The sequence below is a fragment of the Sceloporus undulatus genome, chromosome 1 (genome assembly GCF_019175285.1).
Source record: "Sceloporus undulatus isolate JIND9_A2432 ecotype Alabama chromosome 1, SceUnd_v1.1, whole genome shotgun sequence".
In the NCBI taxonomy this organism is placed as follows: domain Eukaryota; kingdom Metazoa; phylum Chordata; class Lepidosauria; order Squamata; family Phrynosomatidae; genus Sceloporus; species Sceloporus undulatus.
The window spans coordinates 304,259,960-304,280,499 of NC_056522.1; the positions used below are offsets into that span (position 1 = coordinate 304,259,960).

At 39.9% G+C, this 20,540-nt stretch overlaps 1 protein-coding gene across 1 annotated transcript in view; it reads left to right on the plus strand.

The window, feature by feature from the left end:
* The window catches only part of HSD17B12 (hydroxysteroid 17-beta dehydrogenase 12), a 69,505-nt gene that overhangs the window by 31,294 nt on the left and 17,671 nt on the right, over positions 1–20,540 (plus strand). Inside the window, exons 3-7 of the mRNA XM_042461560.1 lie at positions 2,332–2,407; positions 10,225–10,335; positions 14,545–14,609; positions 15,980–16,024; positions 19,803–19,837. Coding sequence (XP_042317494.1) covers positions 2,332–2,407; positions 10,225–10,335; positions 14,545–14,609; positions 15,980–16,024; positions 19,803–19,837 — 332 coding nt within the window. The remainder of the gene's footprint in view (positions 1–2,331; positions 2,408–10,224; positions 10,336–14,544; positions 14,610–15,979; positions 16,025–19,802; positions 19,838–20,540) is intronic.

A 20,540-nucleotide genomic window follows, 5' to 3' on the forward strand; every position in this document is an offset into this window, starting at 1 on the left:
GTATAATGGATTAATGGGACCAGCCAAGCTCCACTTTAGGGGCACAAAGGGGTTCAAGTTCCTGATATGAAACACAGGGAACCCCAGTCAGCTAGTCCTCAGGAGACCCCTTCCCTTCCCTTCCCTTCTTTCAGAGGAGAGATGTCAGTTTAAGGGAGGAAAATAAGAAATACAGTTTTCTGCTATGAGAAGGTTCTAGAAATAGAAGTGGTTAAGAAAATTCTTAATCACAGAGAAACAAACAGAAACCCTGATCCTGGCCTACCCTAAGGGGTGCTGGCATAGGGATGGTTCATAATGCACATAGTTCTGCGCTATGGGGAGCAAGTTAGATTGCTCACTGGCTGTCTCTATCTCTGTCTAGCTCCTTAATATAATCTGATATGCAAATGAATTATTTATGTTTCTCTGGGGCATTTGGCTGTTGTAGTGACTGGCCTTTTGGGGCTAGGTGTGGGGTCACCAAAATGTCTCTTTTTTCTTCCTGCCTATCTGGAGTGAGTGGGAGGAGCATAACTCAAACTACAGGATGTGAGGCTTTTATCTACTGGAAATGGACCTATCACAGGTAAGAGCCAATGTCCCTTTTCCTTACTACTGTATAGAGAAACTATCCATAAACATGGCAGGCTCTGTGTCATCATTAAATATAATCAAATTTATTCTTAGCAGATAACAGTACACAGTTGAACTTACTTCTTTTTTTAAAAAAAAATCTTCATCTTTGTTAGTTGTGAGTCATCATAATTACTATAAAGTGTTGTTAGTTTGAATAATCAGAAACATTTGCTGCAAACCTGTAAGGGATGGGAAGAGAGAGAAGCTGTAAAAATTTGTAGTGCAAACTAGTTATTCCAGAATTCCCTCTTGATTAGAAGGATTAGAAGTGCAGAAGCCTGGGCCCCATTAACATATTCACCTCTCTGTCTGATCCTGGACAGTAAATGGAAAGCTTCCAATACCTTCTAGATTCTGACCAATTTTGTGGTAACCAAAATCTTGGTGTATTGTTACAGTGTGGGCAGATACCTGTTCCACACAACAATATATCCCTCTGCTTTTCATCTGTAGCATTTCCAGCTGTACAGCAAAACAACTAGTAAGTATCATGATGCAAATAAAGATGTACAGTAAGTCAGTGTCGGAAGGTTAATTGCTGAGGCTTGACTATAGTACCCTATCAAAATGGGCCTGATGATTCATAACTTAATTCTTATTGTCCCGATTCTGTTTTGTATACTCTTCAATATGGCCAATTATGGAATTCTAAAAGAAATTCTTGCTTAAAGGAACTTTAATGTACTATCAACATGTTCTGCCTTTACATGTTATTTTAAGCATACCAATACATTGGACTGATAGACCATGGTTAAACTTACCTGTTTGGTGGTAAGTCTCCATTTAGAACAGAGTGGGCAACTGAGGCAGGATTGAGAGGCAGTTTTTTGTCCCATGGGATCTTCATAGGTCCCCCCCCCCCCAAATGATTTGGAGGTCGACTCATAATTTTGAGTGAAAATTCTAAACTGCTTTCAGGCAATTATGTAGATACATCTTTATTGATTGTTTAAGTTGAGATATTCATACTTTCTTAAAGTAAGATTTTGAAAAATTGTTATGTGTGTATGTTTATTAAAGTAGGCCCTGAAAACTGTTTAGAATGTGAATTGCTGCTTCTGAAGGATTCCGAGGGAGGCAGTTCACCCTTCTCCTTTTTTTGAGACAGTAAGGGTGGTTGGGGGTCTGGAAGAGCCGATGCTGTGAGAACCGCTGTGGGGAGTCACATGCAGCCCAAGAACTTCACTTTGCTTACTCATATTTAAGAGATTAATCCTTTATTCTTTGAATTCAATATCAAGATTTGGCAGACAAGTTATGGAATATGTGTATTTCTGCATTTAAGAATTTGATAGGAAGTTTTCAGAAACTATATTGGTGGTGCTCAGAACCTCACTGAAATGTAGATTTCTTTATTTACACTTCCATGTGTGGCACTGTTCCTTTTGTGGGCTGCTGTCTTTCAAGAAACCTACTAATAGCTGAATGTCCAGCTTACTTATGAATTAAAGATGTTTCCTTGGACATGCAATGTCAGTATAATCTTATGATTATTGTAAGGAACCTCTCTCTTAGTCCATGTTTGTAATTGTTTTTTCTCTACTACCTATTAATTATAGTTTAAGCCAAATACTGGATTAATGGAATCCCATAGTTCTTTGTTCAGACAAAGAAAACTTTTGCATTTCTTGTATGAATAGTGATACTGATATATAAAATGCTACCATAGTGTTACACTGACTATCTTGAATCCCTCACCATTTATTTTTTCAGTTAGCAAGGCGTGGAATGAAAGTTGTTCTTATCAGCAGATCTCAGGAAAAACTGGATCAGGTTGCCAGAGAAATAAGTGAGTAGTTTTCTTGATGAGTATATGCAAAACCAGCAATAAATTTAATTTAACACTTTAAACCAGGCGTTGGGAAGCTCAACACCTTTAAGAGTTTTTGAATGTCAGTTCTCAGAAGTCTTAGTCGGCATAGCCAGTGATAGGGAGTTGGAGTCTAAAGCATCTAGAAGTTTAAGATTTCCCCATTCTTGCCTTAAATATGAATGGTATATCAGTATGCAAAGGGATTTTGTGGCACTTTTGAGACTAACTGAAAGAGAGAAGTTGGTAGTGTGTATCTAGGAAGCAGATGCTAGTCTATGGCGGGCAGCGTAACAATGGCGGCACCCCATGTAAACAGGCACTGCCATTATTATGTAAGTTCTTTTTCCTCCGTAGGGAAGCCTCACGGTTTGGCAGCTGCAGCTTCCCTCTGGAGGAAATCAGGTTGCTGGCAGGCTGCCCTTTTCAGTCGGCCCTCCTTATAGGTGGGCTTGCCTTCTGTGGCTTTGAGCTCACGTGGAAGGCAAGCCCAGGTAGAAATAATGGGGCACGTGCTTGCACCGTGTGCCCCATGTGCTACCATAAGCACGTGCCTCATTATTTCCAATGGGGTTTGGGCATATGATCTTTTCCCCATACGCGGGGGGGTGTGTGTGTGTGTGTGTGTTCCGGAACGGATACCCTGCATATGGGGAGGGCAGACTGTACCAACTTTTCTCTTTCAGTTAGTCTCAAAGATGCTACAAGGTCCCTTTGCATACTGATTTTCCAAATTAACATGTTTCAGAATGTTGTGAATGGAATAGTTTTACTTTAAATCTAGTGTTGATTGTACATCTTAAAGTTCTTTGTAGTGGTAATAAGCAAGTCACAGTCTTAAAATATAATAGCCTTTAGAACTTGTTATCTAGTTTTGGGGAACAATGAAGCAAAACTAGATCACCTTCAGATTATTTTCAAGTTGCTCCTCTAAATCACTGGTCTCCAAACTGTGCTCTTTATGGGGTTTTGAACTTTAGCTTCCAGAATCCCAGACTATTGGCCAACATGGCTGAGGCTTCTGGAAGCTGAAGTCCAAAATCTATTAAAGGGCACAGTTTGGGGACCACTGCTCTAAATGCTGTGACAAGTATAATGTTACAAATCTAGCTCCATTGAATGGAATTAGTTATGTTACAAGCAACTGAGTTTCATAGATAAATACAAATGTTTGACTTCCATTCCTATGTCATCTTAAGGCTTTTAAAAAGATACAGCTTTTGATTATGTAGAATAAAACAGCTATTTCTCCAATCATACATCTGCTGAGCTGTTGAAATGCCTTCTCCAGATAACAGTCTAGATCCAGGAGCAGTTAATGTTAGTAGTCTTTTTCTACATTGAACTGATAGGCTAAGAAAAGTTTGTGTGGACTACTTACAGTCTGTGGATTATCTACCTCTAATCTAAGCAGTCACCATTATCCAGTGCTGCCTGGAGTTTAAAAGCTATCATATCAGTACCTGACCTAGAAATGACAGATTACACACTAATTGGTAGCCATCCTGTACAATTAGATCAAAATGTGCTTATTCCTCAAGTCTCATTGCATGGTCAGAGAAGGGCCAGCAGCTACAATCTCACTCCTTATTGCATTGATGGGGTAAATGGATGAAATATAAGAGAGCTACAGTACAGTTATAGTTTATGAAGCATTTTTGGAAATTATTTCTTTTTTCCCCTTTTTTCTTTTCTTTTTACAGAAAAAGTAAACATGGAAAATTTCCTACAGCTAAATGTTTTACACCCCCTATTAATTACCAGTGACCCAATGTTGCCTTCAGTTCAGACCATGCTTGCTGTGACTAGAAACAATCACTTTTTTCTCTCTTTTCTTTGTGCCTAGTGATTTTCTGCTCTTTTTTTAATCATCCAGTTATAAACTATTTCAATGGTAAAGGCATTCCTCAACCTCTATAGCTCTGCTCTTTTAAATTATCTGTTACCATTCAGCAATCCTTGCCATTTCCTTGTTTTTCCTTATCTTCTTTGTGCTTCCAATAGACCTGGTGTAGTTTTTGTGTTTATATAATGTGCATACAGTGTACTTATATAATGTATACAATGTATATATTATGCATAATATGAAGGGCTATGGTAAACTTCATATTCTTATTACTATTAACTTTGCTGGTGGCTTCATTTATACCTTGCATTCTCCCCCAAAATTGGGGTTCAAGGCAGCTTGGACTTGTAGACAAAATGTGAGGAACAGTTTAGTGTCTTTAAACAAAATATGGAAGCTTTCTGGAAAAAAAGTGAAAGGAGTGAATTGGGAGGCATGTTCAGTGGTTAAAGACTAAATCCAAGGATTAATACCTCTTCAGCTGACCAGTTCAAAAAGAAAACAGAAACATGTTTTATTCAATTCTGGAATAGCCTTTGTCATGCCTCCAGAGCATCTTTGATGCTCTTGAGACATATATTTAGTTGAGATTATATTAGCTTTTCTATGTATTAGTTTAGAAGGGGAAATAGAGATCTACACCTTTAAGAAAGGCAAGGATTGTGGGAAATCCCAGGGTCTCTTACTGTCTCTCTCCAGCCAGCTTCACTGTGTAGTAAGATTTCAGCCAAGTCAGACCTGGAGAGAGTATTTTCCTTTGACAAAAAGATAAGTCCACAAAAGAAGAAAGATAGAATCCACCAAGAAGAGAGCAAGGTATTTAGGAAGGACTATTGAGAGAAAAGGAGATCAGTTTCATGTTTTGTGTTTATAACCAGTAGAGCTTTTGAAACTTAAGAAATTTGTGGACAAGTCTTTTGTTCTGGCTGTGATCCCAAGAGCCAGAAGCCTTACTACACCCAAAGTCCATAGTATTGCTCTTGGGACAAAACAGCCTTCTTGGAACAAGGTTGGGAACAGAAAGCTTTGTGTGCTGCTAACATGGCTGCATTTATGGAAGATTTTAGAATCTGGAATTTTGTGGCCTATTAGTTCCAGGAAGATTACTTGCCTCCATGGAAGGGAAGGCTTGGAGAAGCTTTTCTTATTCTAGAGTCATATTTCTGTGGTTAGAGTTGATGGCTCAGTGAGTAGATTAATTTTTTACTTCATGGCCACAGTCTATTTTGAATGTTAGGTTTGTTAGCAACAAGGTTTGTTAGGAAGCAAATCGAAATGGCTTCTACTTCTTGCTTTTTCTAAATTGGCAGAACCATTTGGAATTTAGTGTTCTTTGAAAAATGTGATATTTTTCATACTTGTATGACTTAATTATACAGAGGCCTCCAGCAAGGTTTACAGCAGTTTAAAAGAATTCAGCATTTAAATTTAATAATTAAAGGTGGTGGTCATAACTCCATTAAATAAAATCATCAGATGAACAATGTCAGGTATCAGAAGGCATTTTTGTAGTTTATAATCAAATGTTTTAACACATCTTTTAGAGAGTTATCACTTAATAACTTACTAGTATCTGTTAAAGCTTTTTTTCTTGGCTAGTAACATAGTAATTTTGCTAAGTCAGGATGGGGAAGAGGTACTTCTCTACTGCCATGTCTGCCCCAGAAACCCCTGTTATATGTGCATAGACATGCGTTTATGGCTGATAGTGTTCCCACCAATGGTACTTCCTAAAGTGGGATAGTCTGTGCACATTAAATTTGTCTATGGGGAAGCATTAAAATCTGCCAAACAAAAGCCTGGTAAAGCTTCCCCCTGCCAACTGGCCAGTATGAGCAGGTTAAGCTTTTTAAATGGCAGGCAGTCCACAATTGTGTTCCTCCCTTCCTCAACCCTAATTATAATTGAACTGATTTCATATTTTTATTAAGATAGGTATCTGACATAAATCTTGGCATCCAGTGTAGATGGTTATAAAGAGAGAATAGACAAACTTGTGTTTGCTAAAGCTAGTGATAGCTCTTAATAATGATGGCTATGTGTTGACCGCAGCATAAGAGAAAACACATGCTCCATAACAGTTGCTGGGAGCATGTCTTGCTTTTGGACTTCTTACAGGTACTGTGGACAAAGAACTCTGCACCAGTTAGGGGGTGTAGGCTGATTAAGAAGAGGTGTTCTAATGTTTTTATTGCTTATTCCATTCTGACGAGTTTAATAAGTCCTAGTAAACGGACATACATCTGTTTTATATCTTCTTCTGAAATTCTATGTAGAAAAAAATTCATTCAGCTAATAATTGGTATTTTACTGCAAATATTCCTTCTAATGCTGTTCCTGAAAATAATATTTCTAAAATGCAGCATTCAGATCATTGTATTTATCCAGCTTCAGAACATCTTGGCAATCCATGGTGCAATCCATGCAGGAACTTCTGGGCAGGTATCTGCCTTTCAACAAGGCTAAAAATAGCATTCATTATCATAAACATTAGGAACACACGCAGACACGAGCAGCATCACGACAACCTTGTGGGAGAACTTTGAAATGAACACAGTATTTTTCTTTCCAGTGCCAAATTGTTCAAACTGATGCAAGCTACTTTAATGAAATTGATTTTCTTACCTGTCAAAATCAAGCAACAATAAGATTATTCCATGTAGCTCTTTTGCTGCAAATGGAAGGAAAGAAAATCCCCCATCGATGTAGATAGGAGCCCTGGTGGTGAGTGGTTAAATGCCTGTACTTCAGCCACTTGCTGAACTTCAGATATTTAAGGACATTACATAGTTGTGGGGATGGAATCATAATGTTACAGGATGCAAAAAGAGGCAAAAAATGGGCATAAACTGTCAAAGAGCTGTGCTAAGATGATATTGGGTTGTCAGGCAATAGGCATTGCCTAACTTAAGGGCTGGAACAGACCGGCATGAAAAGCCAGCTTCCAGCCGGCTTCGCAGCATGGCGTGCAGACAACACACTCCCCCAAGATGCCCAGAAGGCGTCTTCAAGCCGCCCAGCTGATTATATGGGGGCTGGTGCTGCGGCAGCAGAGCTTTTATATGCCACGTGCCACCAGAGTGCCTTAAAACCGGCTTCCCGCCATGGTGGAACAGAAAAGACAGCTTTTTGCTAGCGCAAAAAGAAGCGGCTGTTTGCCACTCCTTTTTCAACTGGCAAAAAGATAGATTGGGGCCACAGTGTGCGGCTGCCAGGGCCCCAATTCAGCTTTGTCAGGGGCAGCTTAAAGCTGCCCGTTCGGGGTGGTCTGTTTTGCCCCTAAGTTACTGATAAATCATGCATTAATAAATGATAGAAATCACTATTTATTGGTACATATTAGCATCATTCTTTTTCAAAATATCAGATTACTTTTACTAGTAGTAAAATTGCAGATCTATATAATTAAGACATGAGAACTTAAGAGTAATACCCATTGATACATTTCTGTGCTGATACACTGACTGCAACACTTCAAACATGAATGTATAGCACTAGAGCAGATGTCTAAAAATAGCAAGCTTCCACAGAGATGTTAGACTTGATTTTCTTGTGACGTGATCACAAGACCACTGCAGCAGAGACTTAATGCTTTTTACGTAGTTATTTTGCATCGCGGCATATCCCTGGAGACTATTAAACAATGCAGCTGTTCCTGAAAGATGAAACAGAAGCAAACATTTGCATCTCCTATTATATTTATTAAGAGTGGAGGAAGGGGAAGAGAGATACAGTAACTGAATACAGTTAGTTCCAGAATTCTGCATGAATGGGTTAAGCAGCCTATTTAAAATGGAAACCTAGGAGTACATCTACTTTTGTGAACGATATTTTTCTATAAATTGAAAGCCAGTTTTACAAGTTAATCTAGAATAGTTGTTTTTAACTTCCAGCTTCTATTATTACATTTGCTTTTAATAATGTAGTGAAAGGGATTGTGTGGGATTTTTTCCCCTCTAGAAATACTACAGGTTGTGTTCAGTACGGTAGTTCTTCACAAAACTGATTTTTTCTTTCCTCCCAGTAATGCTGAAAAGCCTCTCAAGAGAGTCTCTTGGTGTATCTGATTTCTGGGGGCTGGTGTTGGGAGCTGGGGGTGGGAGGAGAGAATGCAGATATGATGATAAAGACTTGGAAAGCAAGAATAGGGAGTTTGTGTCAGATGGCAGAGTAGCTAAGAAGAGGTGTATGGTTTTAATTAAACAGGGTTGTTAGGTAGTATATATGCTTAGAGAAGTGGGTTATTTCAGAATCAGAGGTAGAAGCGAGAGGACTAAGGTGTGACAAAATGCCAGAGAGGAGGTCCTTGTGATATTTAAATTGGGAAATAAAGAGAACCAGATTCATTTGACAAAGTATTCTCTAGACCTCAAAGGTTTATGCTGGAAGACCATTTTTTGCCAGAAGACCATGGGAGTGGGGAAAGTGAGATTTTTAAAAAAAAATTTCTAAAAGGCTACCATGACTGTCTTTAAGGAATAAGAAAGAATTTTTGTTGAAGAGAGAAAAATAGACCAGTGTAACAGTGTAATAAATATAATTTAAAAAGTGGAGAATTAGTGCATGCTGGCCCTACTGAATATGAAGACTATATGAAGAAAAGAAGACCTGAGACAGGAATCTGTGACCCTCCAGATGTTGTTGGACTATATTCCCATCTTTCCTGATCATTGGCTGTACTGGCTGGGTCTGATGGAAATTGGAATCCAGCAACATCTGGATGGTCACAGGCAGCCGGCTCTTTCTGCCCCAGATCAGGGCTGCAGCAACCACACACCACAGCCCCGATTGCGCCTTTCCACAGCACAAAAAGGAGCTGCAAAAAGTGGCTTCTTTCTGTGCTGTGGAAAGAGCAGTGTAGCTGCTGGTACGTTGGCTTTTCAGCGCTCCTTTGGCACTGTATCATCTAGACAGAGCACCAGAGGAGTGCCATGATGCTTCACTCTGCACGGTGCGGTGCATGGCGTCATGCCAGCCTGGGGATGGAGTCGGACGTGAATCATATGGACGCCGACCTTAATGGTCAGTCTGTACAGCCCCTAAACTAGAATTGAGAACTCATGGGAGACCAAGGCAGCCTGCTTCCTGCTCTTCCAACCACAAGGGATTACAGAAGAGAATAACGCCACTGGCATTATTCCCACAATTTTTTACTTTTAGTACTTCTGTAATACATGAGGAATATTTGCCTTGTTTGGGTACCAGTTAGCATGTGGATATGGCCCTTGTTTAAATGCAGAAGTGCCTAATAAAATGGCAAAAAACCAATGACTTTTATTATCACACCCATGCCTCCCAATTTCAGCATGAGTGGAGGTTGAGGGATGCCTGCAAGATTAGACAAATGTCCTAGAAGCAGCAAGCAACATGGTATGTTGCTTACTCCTTTGCTAAATAGTAGTTCAGTAGTACAAAAACAAGATCCAACCTCAGTCTTTCACCACAGCAGTAAACAGAAGCTCAAAAGCTTTTGTTTCCACATTTCTTTCACCATAGCATGATGAACTGTCTGAATCCAAATAAATAATAAATATATAAAAAATAAAACTTTTTGAGGCTGTGAATAACAGTATTGTGCTGCAGCTGACTGTATAGCCTACATGTAGTTGGATGATGATGATGATGATGATGATGATGATGATGATGATGATGATCTGTCCTTTATCTAAAACTGGAACTCAGAGCGACTTACAAGATTAACATATCTTACCAAGATAGGGTCTTATGGTTATAAGTCGGAAATGGTTTAAAAACACACAACAGCAACAAGAACATTTAACATTTCAGAGCTATTTTTATATAATAAAGGTACATGCATTACACGAGCATTATCTTCTTTGTCATGATGTAGTGTTTCAACTTCTTGTTTTTATTGTTTCTTCTTTATTAAGATACAGTATTGAGATAAAAGTACTGCATGTTTATACTTTGTGGGTGTGCTTCATTTCAGGAGAGAAATTCAAGGTGGAAACAAAGACTATTACTGCTGACTTTGAAGACCGAGAAACCATTTACAATAACATAAAAGCAGGCCTGGAAGGTCTTGAGATTGGTATTTTAGGTTTGTATTTTTCTCTGTTTCAGAATCTTTACTATTTTGTTCTGAAAAACCCTTCTCCCAAAGAGTAGATACAATTACACATTTCAGTAGTATCAGCTCTTTTTGGAACAAAGTCTGAATTTTGCAGCTTCACAAAACTTCAAAAGTGGGGAAAAATTATAATGTTACTAAGAGCGGGTTGTCCTGTGAAAAGGACGCCTCCCATCTTGTGTCCTTCATGCATTAGAAATGTATCTGGATATTTTTGCAGTAGTTTTCATAATACTTTCCTGCAGGTAGAAAGTTTAAGAGATCCAGTGCTGAATGTAGGAAAGCAGGTATAAAGTTCAAGGAAGTCAGAAAGAAAGAGAGCAAGTGTAAAGGAATTGTGTCAGGGTTGGCCCAGGACTCTAGAAGACCAGAGTTCGAATCCCTGCTCAACCTTGGAATCCCATGGGTTAATTTGGGTCCATCTTAGAATAAGCACTGGCAAACCTCTTCTGAAGGAATAAGTTCACTATAGGATCACAATTGGTTGGAAACAAATTAATAATAATAATAAATAATAATAATAATATATAATAATAATTAAGAATATGTTTTATTTATAGACTGCTATTCCGCTTTGATCAAGCGGTGTACAAGTAAAAAATTGCAAGGACAAATACAAAGTACAATCAAATATTTTAAAAGAAAAATTGATATTAATTAAAAAAGAATGTTTCTCTCTGGCGAGGCCTGTTTTTTGCGGGCCTGCCTCCTCCCCCTCAAGATGGTGTTGTGGAGAAGGCTCTTTGTCTTCAGGCCAGCTCTCTCCCCCTCAAGATGGTGGTCAGGGGGAGGGCACTTTGTCTTCAGGCCAGGCCTCTCTCCCCCTCAAGATGGTGGTCAGGAGGAGGGCTCTTTGTCTTCAGGCCAGGCCTCTCTCCCCCTCAAGATGGTGGTAAGGGGAGGGCTCTTTGTCTTCCAGGCCAGCCTCTCTCCCCCCTCAAGATGTGGTCAGAGGGAGGGCTCTTTGTCCGCAGGCCAGGCCTCTCCTCCCCTCAAGATGGTGGTTGGAGAAGGCTCTTTTGTCTTCAGTCCAGGCCTCTCCCCCTCAAGATGGTGGTCAGGGGAGGGCACTTGTCTTCAGGCCGGCCTCTCTCCCCCTCAAGAGGGGTTGAGGAGGGCCTTTGTCTTCAGGCCAGCCCCTCTCTCCCCCTCAATGGTGGTCAGGAGGAGGGCCTCTTTGTCTTCGAGCCAGGCCTCTCTCCCTCCAGTCTGCTCTAGAGGTTCCCAGCTCTCCAGAGCAGGCTGCATGAGAGGAAGAATCAGTTTCTGCCAACCTTGAAGGCATGCAAGAAGAAAATTCAAAAATAAATAAAATTGAATGTCATCTTCTGTTTTTGTTTGTTTGCTCCTGGATGCTTGTAAATACACTGGTAACCCCGGGATACGAATGCCGCCGCGTTACGAAATTTCCGGGTTACGAAAAAAAATCCATTAAAAAAAAACTGTTCCGGGTTACGAAGTTATTTCGGGTTACGAAAAATTTTTGGGGCTTTTTCGGCGCTTTTTTCCGCACCAAATCGCGGCTTCCGCTATTAGCGCCTATGGGGCTTCGGCTTGCGAATGCTTTTCGGGTTACGAATGGCGCCGCGGAACGAATTAAATTCGTACCCGGGGAGCCCTGTATGTGTGTATGTATTGTTTAGTTTTAGCTTTCAGTGATTCCTCCCCCCCGCCCCCCGTCAGATGTAAGTTACATGAGATTTCAGACTGAAAAAAAAACGGGAGTAAAAGACAAAAGGCCAAATGATGCTGAAGATTTTCAGAACATTTGCACTTATCCCATGACTTCTGCGAGATCCAGGAAAATGCCTCCAGCAGCAAACCATTCACAGAAGTCCAGGGAATGGTTGTTACTGGAGCTTCCTGATTCTTCCCAGGGTAAATCCTGGAAAAGTTTCACTGTCATCTGAAAATTTTCAGCACGATTGTACAATTATCCCAAGAGTATTGGCCTTTTGTTCTTCCCTGATTTTCTCCTTTCTGATAAATCTCCTATGTCAAATTAGGTCAACCCTTTCCTGTTAGAATCTGTTGTCCCAGATCTGTTACAAAAAAGAGTATTTACCTTCCAATTGTCTAGACTGCTGTCTAGTTATCATTTTGTTTGAAGCCTAATTATTATTATTATTATTATTAGTATTATTATTTAGTATTATTATATTTAATAACCCGCCCTCCCCTGTGTTGGATCGAAGCGGGTAACAGCCTATAAAAGAGAAAACAGTAAAATCAAAGGCAACAGAAACGGTTAAGATAAAGTGGCACTAGACTCAGATTCCCACCCCCCCCCCCTAAAATTAACATTAAAAGCAATTCCCAAACAATGGCAATAATCAGTCAAGAAAAAATCATCCAAGGAACACTTTAAGCAAGTGGAGAGTGGAGATTAGGGGATCAATTTGGGAAGGCCCGCTGGAAGAAATCCCGTTTTTTGCCTTCTAAGGCCTCCAAAGATGTTAGTTGGCGGATCTTGTCCAGCAAATCGTTCCAGATTTTTTGGACGACAACAGAAAATGTCCTCCTGGGAGGTAGTTACAGTCTAGTTTTTCTCAACTGCAGTAGGTTCTTCCCAGAGAACCTGAGAGGGCGGAGGGATTTATATGGGAGGAGGCGTTCCCTCGGGTAAGCCTTGTAGGGATTTATAGGTAATACCACCACCTTATACTGTGCCCGGAAGCTATCAGGTAGCCGGTGAGGGAATTTTTAGAATGGGGGTGTGATAGAATCAACTTGGAACTCCCAGTCACCACTCTGGCTGCCATGTTTGGAACCATTTGTGCAGCCTTCCGAAATATGGCTAAGGGTTGCCCCGGTAGAGCGCATTGCAGAATCAAGACAAGAGGTTACCAGGGAGTGTACAACTGTTTTCAAGGATCTCTTCGATACACGTAAAACCTAGCCATCTGTTATATTTGCACATCCTCAGAATAGAAGACTCTGGCCTGTTACAGACTGGCCCAAAATAAAGCTGCTTCGGGTCTCCTTTGAGGTATGCTGTTTAAAGATGCATGCATCCTAAGAATCCGGAAGCTTGCACCAAGCTGCACTCCAGTGCTTAGGAATGGAGTGTGGCTTGGCGCGACCCTCCAGACTCTTAGGACCCATGCATATTTAAAGAGCAGAACCTCCAAAGAGACCCGAAGACAGATTTATTTTGGCAGTCTGTAACAGGCCCTCTGGGCCTGAATAGATGGGTGTGAAAGAGGGCCTCAAGTCTGCTGCAGCTGCAAGCAGTTGGGGACCCTGCTAACTACATGGCCCATTCCGAAAGTGGTCTGTGGATGCAAGGTTCAACCTGAGACACCAGGGGCCAGATTATCCCAGGTTATTTTTGTTCTGGTGAGGTTTCTGGCCATCTTGGAGGCGTGCATTGTTTGAATGCCATACCTCCAAAGCGGCTGGAAGCTGCTTCATTTGCCCCATCTGTTCTGGCTTAAGAGGGAGGAAAAGTTGTATAAAATTTAATAAAAATGTTGGAATATGTCTCCTTTTATGTAGACAGGTGGATTTCTGTCTTTGAAAGCTAAGCATTTTGACATGGTGTTGAGGAAAACGGATAACATGATTGATCTCAGGTTCATAAGTGATGACTAACTTGTTGCACTAAAATCTGCAAAAATGGCAATGCTGAAGTAAAGCAAACAAGCTCAAGCAAAGGAAGATGATCTATAAAATATAAATGGACTTAATATTAACACTTTTCCCTTGATCACTGAATTATCTACTTCTGTCCTTTCACCACAAGATCCTTCCTAGAAGGAGAGTCTTCCCAGGTTGTATAAACTGTTATCAATCAGCTCTTACTTATATTATCCTAAAGTTTAGTTTCCAAAATAATGTGAATATGGCCTAAATCAACATTGTGCTGCCATAGTGCAATGGAATTTCAGAATTCTCTTTTAAAAAGATGCTTTTCAGTAGTCTAGTTCAGGTTTAATCATCGCAGTATAATCAGCTATGTTTTATTAGGTCAAGAATGAATTTTACTGCCTTTTCTTTTCCAGTTGTCAAGTGATCTTCATAATTAAAATGCTAAGGAATAGATATGTATATGAACAGTTAGCAAACCTTAAGAGATAATAGTACGAGGGTCAAAAAGCATGTAGCTGATAAAATAACTGAACATAGTTTTATGCAGATTTTAATTTTGGAATGTCATAAATAAAATGTTTGTTTCAGTAAACAACGTGGGTGTTTCATATTCCTATCCTCAATACTTCCTTGAGATCCCAGAGCTAGATAAAGTAAGTATTTTCTTCTTCACTTCTACATTTGTTATGTTTAAGAATATTGTTTATACATTTAGGTAACATTACAGAAGAATCAGAATTGTTGTGCTGATCTTTGAAAACAGGAGTTCTCCAACTTTGCATTTTTCTGTTCCATATGAAGTTAATCCTGATTGTTTAATTTTAATTGCACTTCTACATTTTGATATAAATACTAGGACAGCCCCTAATAAAGCACACTAAATGGAATTTCATCAGAGCATAATACTGTCAAGTTGAGACTTGTAATGGGCAAAATGTATCTTTACCCATTTGATCCTATGTTGGAAATTTTAAACTATCACTTGATTTGCTCTCTGGTTTCTCAATAATGTATGTCAGTTTAGCTTTTTCATTTGTAATAAAAGTACATTGGTATCAATTTTATTATGGTATGACCTGGTGGTATCAGCATGACTAGGCCAAGAAAGTACAATAGCTGAACAAGCTGACACATGGAGTTGGGGGAACAGTGCCATCTGTGTACTTCCTTTTCTACTGATGACTCACCACTATTATCATGAGACTCTCTTACCCATAGCCATAGTTACTGGGATTCTCCCAATACATCTCTCACTAAGAAAATCTAAAATATAAATTATGAGAGGCAAGATACTCCATCTTTTGGGATCTTCTCTCTTGTATGTTGAGTATAGAAATGTATTGTTGTTGTTATCTACCCTTGAGTCTATAGCTTACTTAATAATGGACAGCTTTTCTTGTGTGAATTGTTATATATTTCAAAATAAAACACACCAGCTATCTCTTCCCATGTTCAGTTTAGGCTGAATGCCTATATGAAGCATATTTTAGTTGCTACAGTTTTTATTTTATATCAAGATTAAAATGGAAACTAAAATGGTGAAGGGTCTAGAAACCATGTCCTATGAGGAACGGCTTAGGGAGCTGAAGATGTTTAGCCTGGAGAAGAGAATGTTATGGGGTGATATGATAGCCCTATTTAAATATTTGAAGGGATGTTGTATTGAGGAGGGAGCAAGCTTGTTTTCTGCTGCTCCAGAGAACAGGACCCGGAACAATGGATGCAAGCTACAGGAAAAGAGATTCCACCTCAACATTAGGAGGAACCTCCTGATAGTAAGGGCTGTTTGACAGTAGAACACACTCCCTTGGAGTGTGGTGGAATCTCCCTCTTTGGAAGTCTTTAAGCAGAGACTGGATGGCCATCTGTTGGGGATGCTTTGATTGAGAGTTCCTGCATGGCAGAATGGGGTTGGACTGCATGGCCCTTATGGTCTCTTCCAACTCTACGATTCTATGATTCTATCTATGATTCTAAGACATTATAGTATATTGTTGGACTTCATATACTTTTTCTCTTGCAGGCAATTGATAAGCTGATAAACATTAATGTCATATCTGTGTGCAAGGTAAGTACCATTTATGGGATAATTTCAAGTTGTACAGTAGTGTTTCTCTGTTTACTGATTCAAAGTAACACAGCTATTCTTGAGATAGATGAGTTGGGCCTCAAACTTCAACTCCATAGCAATCATAGCCCTAGCCAGTATTGCCAGTTGTGAAGAATTCTGGGAATTGTAATTCAACAATATCCCAACAATACTGGGAAACCCTGTTTTGCAGTGTATTTTTCTTTTAAAAAGTGGAATTACACATGATCACTTTATCTGTGAGTTATCTGTGCATCCCTGTAGTGCTGCTGTGTAAACCTGTTTTCTGTGGCAGCCACTGGATGTTAGTCAGCAATTCCTTACAGCATAGCTGTTTTCCAGAGAAGAACAGATGTGATACTGTTGAAGATGAAGGAAACTGTGAATATAGTTATATTACAGAGACATAGCTGTGTTGATCTGGAATATAAGAATGCAAATCTTGTAGTATCTTTGAGACTAACTGTGAAAGAGGTGGTTGCATAAGCTTTCATAGAGTTGGTCTGCTTCCTCAGATTCATGGAGTGAAGTGTTGTGCAGGAAGGACCTTTATAGTCAGACTATAAGAATAACCGTCAAAATGCAAAATTTTCAGTATGGTGATGAGGTGACAAGTTCAGTTTTAATTATGATCATTGAGGGATAAAGGCAAGTGGAAAGATGTTGGCTAAGGTCAGGGTGGATTGCCTACTTTGGTGCATCCAGTATGGCTGTGTCCAACTTGCTTGGATACCTCTCTTCCATTATTACTGAGGTGGTTTGTTTAGACAGATCACAGTCAAGTAAATAACACATTGTAAGTCTTGCACAGGGCTTGGCTATGGAAACCCACTGAGTGGTGGGTGAAGCATACACATCCAGGCCCTAAAAACCCTGTGGTAGATCGGTCTTAGGGTCACCATAAATCAGAAACTACTTGAAGGCACACAACAACAAACACAAGTCTGAGACTAATATTTGACTGTCACAGTCAGAGCACCTGGCTGCCTCTTTTCCATCCCCATAGGAACTTCACTTTAAATTCCTTTTTAATTTTTAAAAATGCTAAGTATTCTCAGAAAAGCTTGCTGTCATAGCTTCTGTTTTTAACATAGTAGGATAATATCTGTATGATATTGCAGTTTATCCAACTCAGCAGTCAGCGTAATATAATATGCCTTGATGCTGATGTGTGTTGCGGTGTGTTAAAGGGGAGGAGCTGCTGAAAGGAGGAGGAGTGTGTCATGTACTGTTAGAAGTGAAGTTAGAAGTGAACAGGTTTCAGTACAAAACCTTAACGGAATTCAGACTTCCATGTAAGGAATAAAGAGTTCAAACAAAAGAAGTTTAGTGAAATACGTGAGTGAGTCATTTGACACTTGAAGAGCTAGTTCAGGATGGCTCATACTCACCTAGTTCTGAGGGAATGTTAATTGTGAATTGAGCCAGGCTTTCACAGGATTCATAGTCTTGAGTGATATTAGAACTTGTGTTTAGAGTAATAAAACACTGGTGGAAATAAAGTTAATGAGGGGAAATGGAACAAAGACAAACAGACACCCTGAGGTCTTGCCATTCAACAACAGACCAACACACAGATTACAATGTAAATCACTTTCTCTCAACCAAGGGTTACACAGTGTATATATACCCCACTCACTTCCATGGCAACATTCACTGACGATGTCAGCCACAGATACTGGTGAAATAAACTCTTCCAGAACATGGCCACATAGCCCACAACAAACTAGGAACAGATATAGTTTGTAACAGATAAAGTTACATAATGTAACCACACGATTGGAGAACCAACTGTAAAAAGAAATTAAGGCTCTGTACAGATCGGCACGATGCTGGACACCCTAACTCTGCTCCCAGGGTGTCATGAAGCTGCGCATCGTTCCAGAACTTTCTTCAAAGGCAGCCCTAACAGAGTGTGTGTTATTTTATCCAAATGGGATGTGGTCAGATCAGGTATCTTAAGGAACAGGCCTATCTGGCACATCAGGTTAAGCTGTACAATTAAGTGGGAGAGTCAGCCTTTCATAGTGGGGATCTGTGGACCAGTGTGAATCTGTGAGATGTTCGCTGCCAGTCTGTGGTGAGTTTCCAGGAAAGAACAAAACATTTGTAGTACATGAGATGAGTATGATACTTTCTCCTGGCACATTGGGAGAGAAACACCCTACCAGTCCCCCACATTCGACAGCATAAGGTGCACTGCTATATGCAAAAGGTGAGCAGTTCTAGTGGATCTGGGATCCACAGGAGGCTGCTCCCACTCAACTACAAAAAGTCAGCTGAAATTGTGGCCCTCAAGAACAGAGAGAAGAAGGAACCCACAGCTATGTGTTGTCTACATGTTGCTAAAACTTGAATGGTTGTGGCCTTATACTATACATTTTAAACACAGTGTTTACTTGGTAAACTACATTGTTCAATGGCATTTAATCCCACATTTAATCCCCTTTAATGATAGTTCAGTGACGTTTTTCCCTTGACCAAAATGTCTGTTACATCCATGATAACCCAAAGAATTCAGTTTATCATGTGCGTACTCATACTTGATATTCTTGCTTGCATACTGTGTAAATATGATGATATGGATACACAATTAGATAGAATTAGCTCCTTTGTACTAACTCTGATGTGGACCAGTGCTAATCTGTGTTGGTACCAAAACAAAAAGCAACAACTAGAAGGGTGCTGTCCCAACCGAAAACTGTCTTTGGCCAGCCTTTCCCCCATGCTCCCATCTTCTTTTTACTTATTTCCGAACAGCAGATGTAAGCATCAGCAAGAAGGAAGGTTCTACTGCCCTGGCATGCTGAAAACCTCCAAAGTTTAGTGGTTTAAGGGACAGGTAATTCTTTAGGTTAATACATTACCCATCTCATCCACCAGGCTTTGGACAAGACCATATTGATATCCAGTTCATCAGGTTGACTGGAAAGGCAATTTCCCCTCTTTTTTTCTATTGAAGATGCATAACAGGAAGGGGACGTTATCGGTGGTCAGGAAGGACTTTGGGGATGGGTGGGGGCTGGCAGGAGAGAAGGCAAGAGTGATTTGGCTCATGTTTTAATGTGAGCTGTAGAATTATTTGTGGTTTCCAAAAGCTTGCCTTTCATTTGATGCAAGAATTTACAAGCCCTTAGATTTGTTAAGCCAGCTTGGACGAGGAGCTGTTTACACATACATTTGAGATGGTTATTCTGTTCAGAAGAATCATACAAACTAAGTTGGAATAGATCAAAAAAAAACAAACCATTTAGTCTATTTTCTGTCTTTAAAACATGGAGCCTTACACAATTTCAGGTACTCCTGAAAAATATTTCATTATTACTGCTTCTTGAAATACATTTTGTGTTGATGGTTAAGCTAGAATGCTTCTATCCCCATCATAATTCAGAAAATTATCAGTGTTTAGAATTGGTATGGAGTTTCCATACCAGCCCTTGCCATTGCTTGATTGTAATTTGACCACAGTGACATTTTAGAAGCCCCTGATAAAGCAGTGCTGCAGCAATGCAAAATAATAAAGAAAAACTGGCTACTGGTGTTTGCTGTTACAAGTGCAGATGAGGCCATCTGATTCGCTACATCTGCTTTGTAGAAGAACCACGTTACACAGGTAGAAAAAAAATCTGCTGCCTCCACAAATGAAGGCTTTCGTTTTTTAAAAAGTATTTTGAGGTGAAGAGGGGGCAGAGAGAGGCTTTCCTCAGTTTGGTGTCTGCATATTGTTCAGTCACCAGTTTTTTTTTTCTTTCTTCAGATGACACGATTGGTACTGCCTGGCATGCTGGAAAGGTGAGTCACATAAACACTATCCAGACAGTCATCATTATTTATAGGGGAGAATCCTTTCTTAGAAAAATTCATTACTATGATTAATCAGCCTGGCCTCCATGTTTTAGCAGCACTGTAATGCTCTGTGAGTCATGGTTCTGGGTGCATGAATCATCACGCGGTGGAAGCCTATTGCCACTTGATTCCCTTCTTTATTTTCTTTCCCTTTCACTGGTGTGGTGATTTCTTTTTAAAATGGAATTAAAAAGCCTGTCTGACTCATCGTGCAAACTCAACAATCTGCTGTTCTGTGGGGGCGGCTACGGTTCCCGGGATGTTCCTGGGAATAACCTCCTTAAAGCCATTGCTGAGAGTCACTGGAAGCAAAATGGGCATAGAGTAAAAGCTGTAGTCATATAGTAGTGTGAGCAAAAGGAGGCTCTTTGGAATAACTTAGAGCTAGTGTGTAACAGGCTTCCAGTGGTAGTTATCCATACTGCCAGCGTACCTAAGCATACATACATTGCTCCTGTTGGTACTTCACTCTGCTATGTGAGGTCAGTAGGTTCTTTGAAAATGTAAAAGTGTCACTTGGTTAGATTGTTATAAGTGAACAAAAATATTCCTTCCACACTTCTCTGTCATTATAGCTCTCTTCTTGCTTCAGTGTAGTAAAATTTTCTTGGAAGGATGATGCTTTGTTCAATGTTACAGTTGTCTTTTA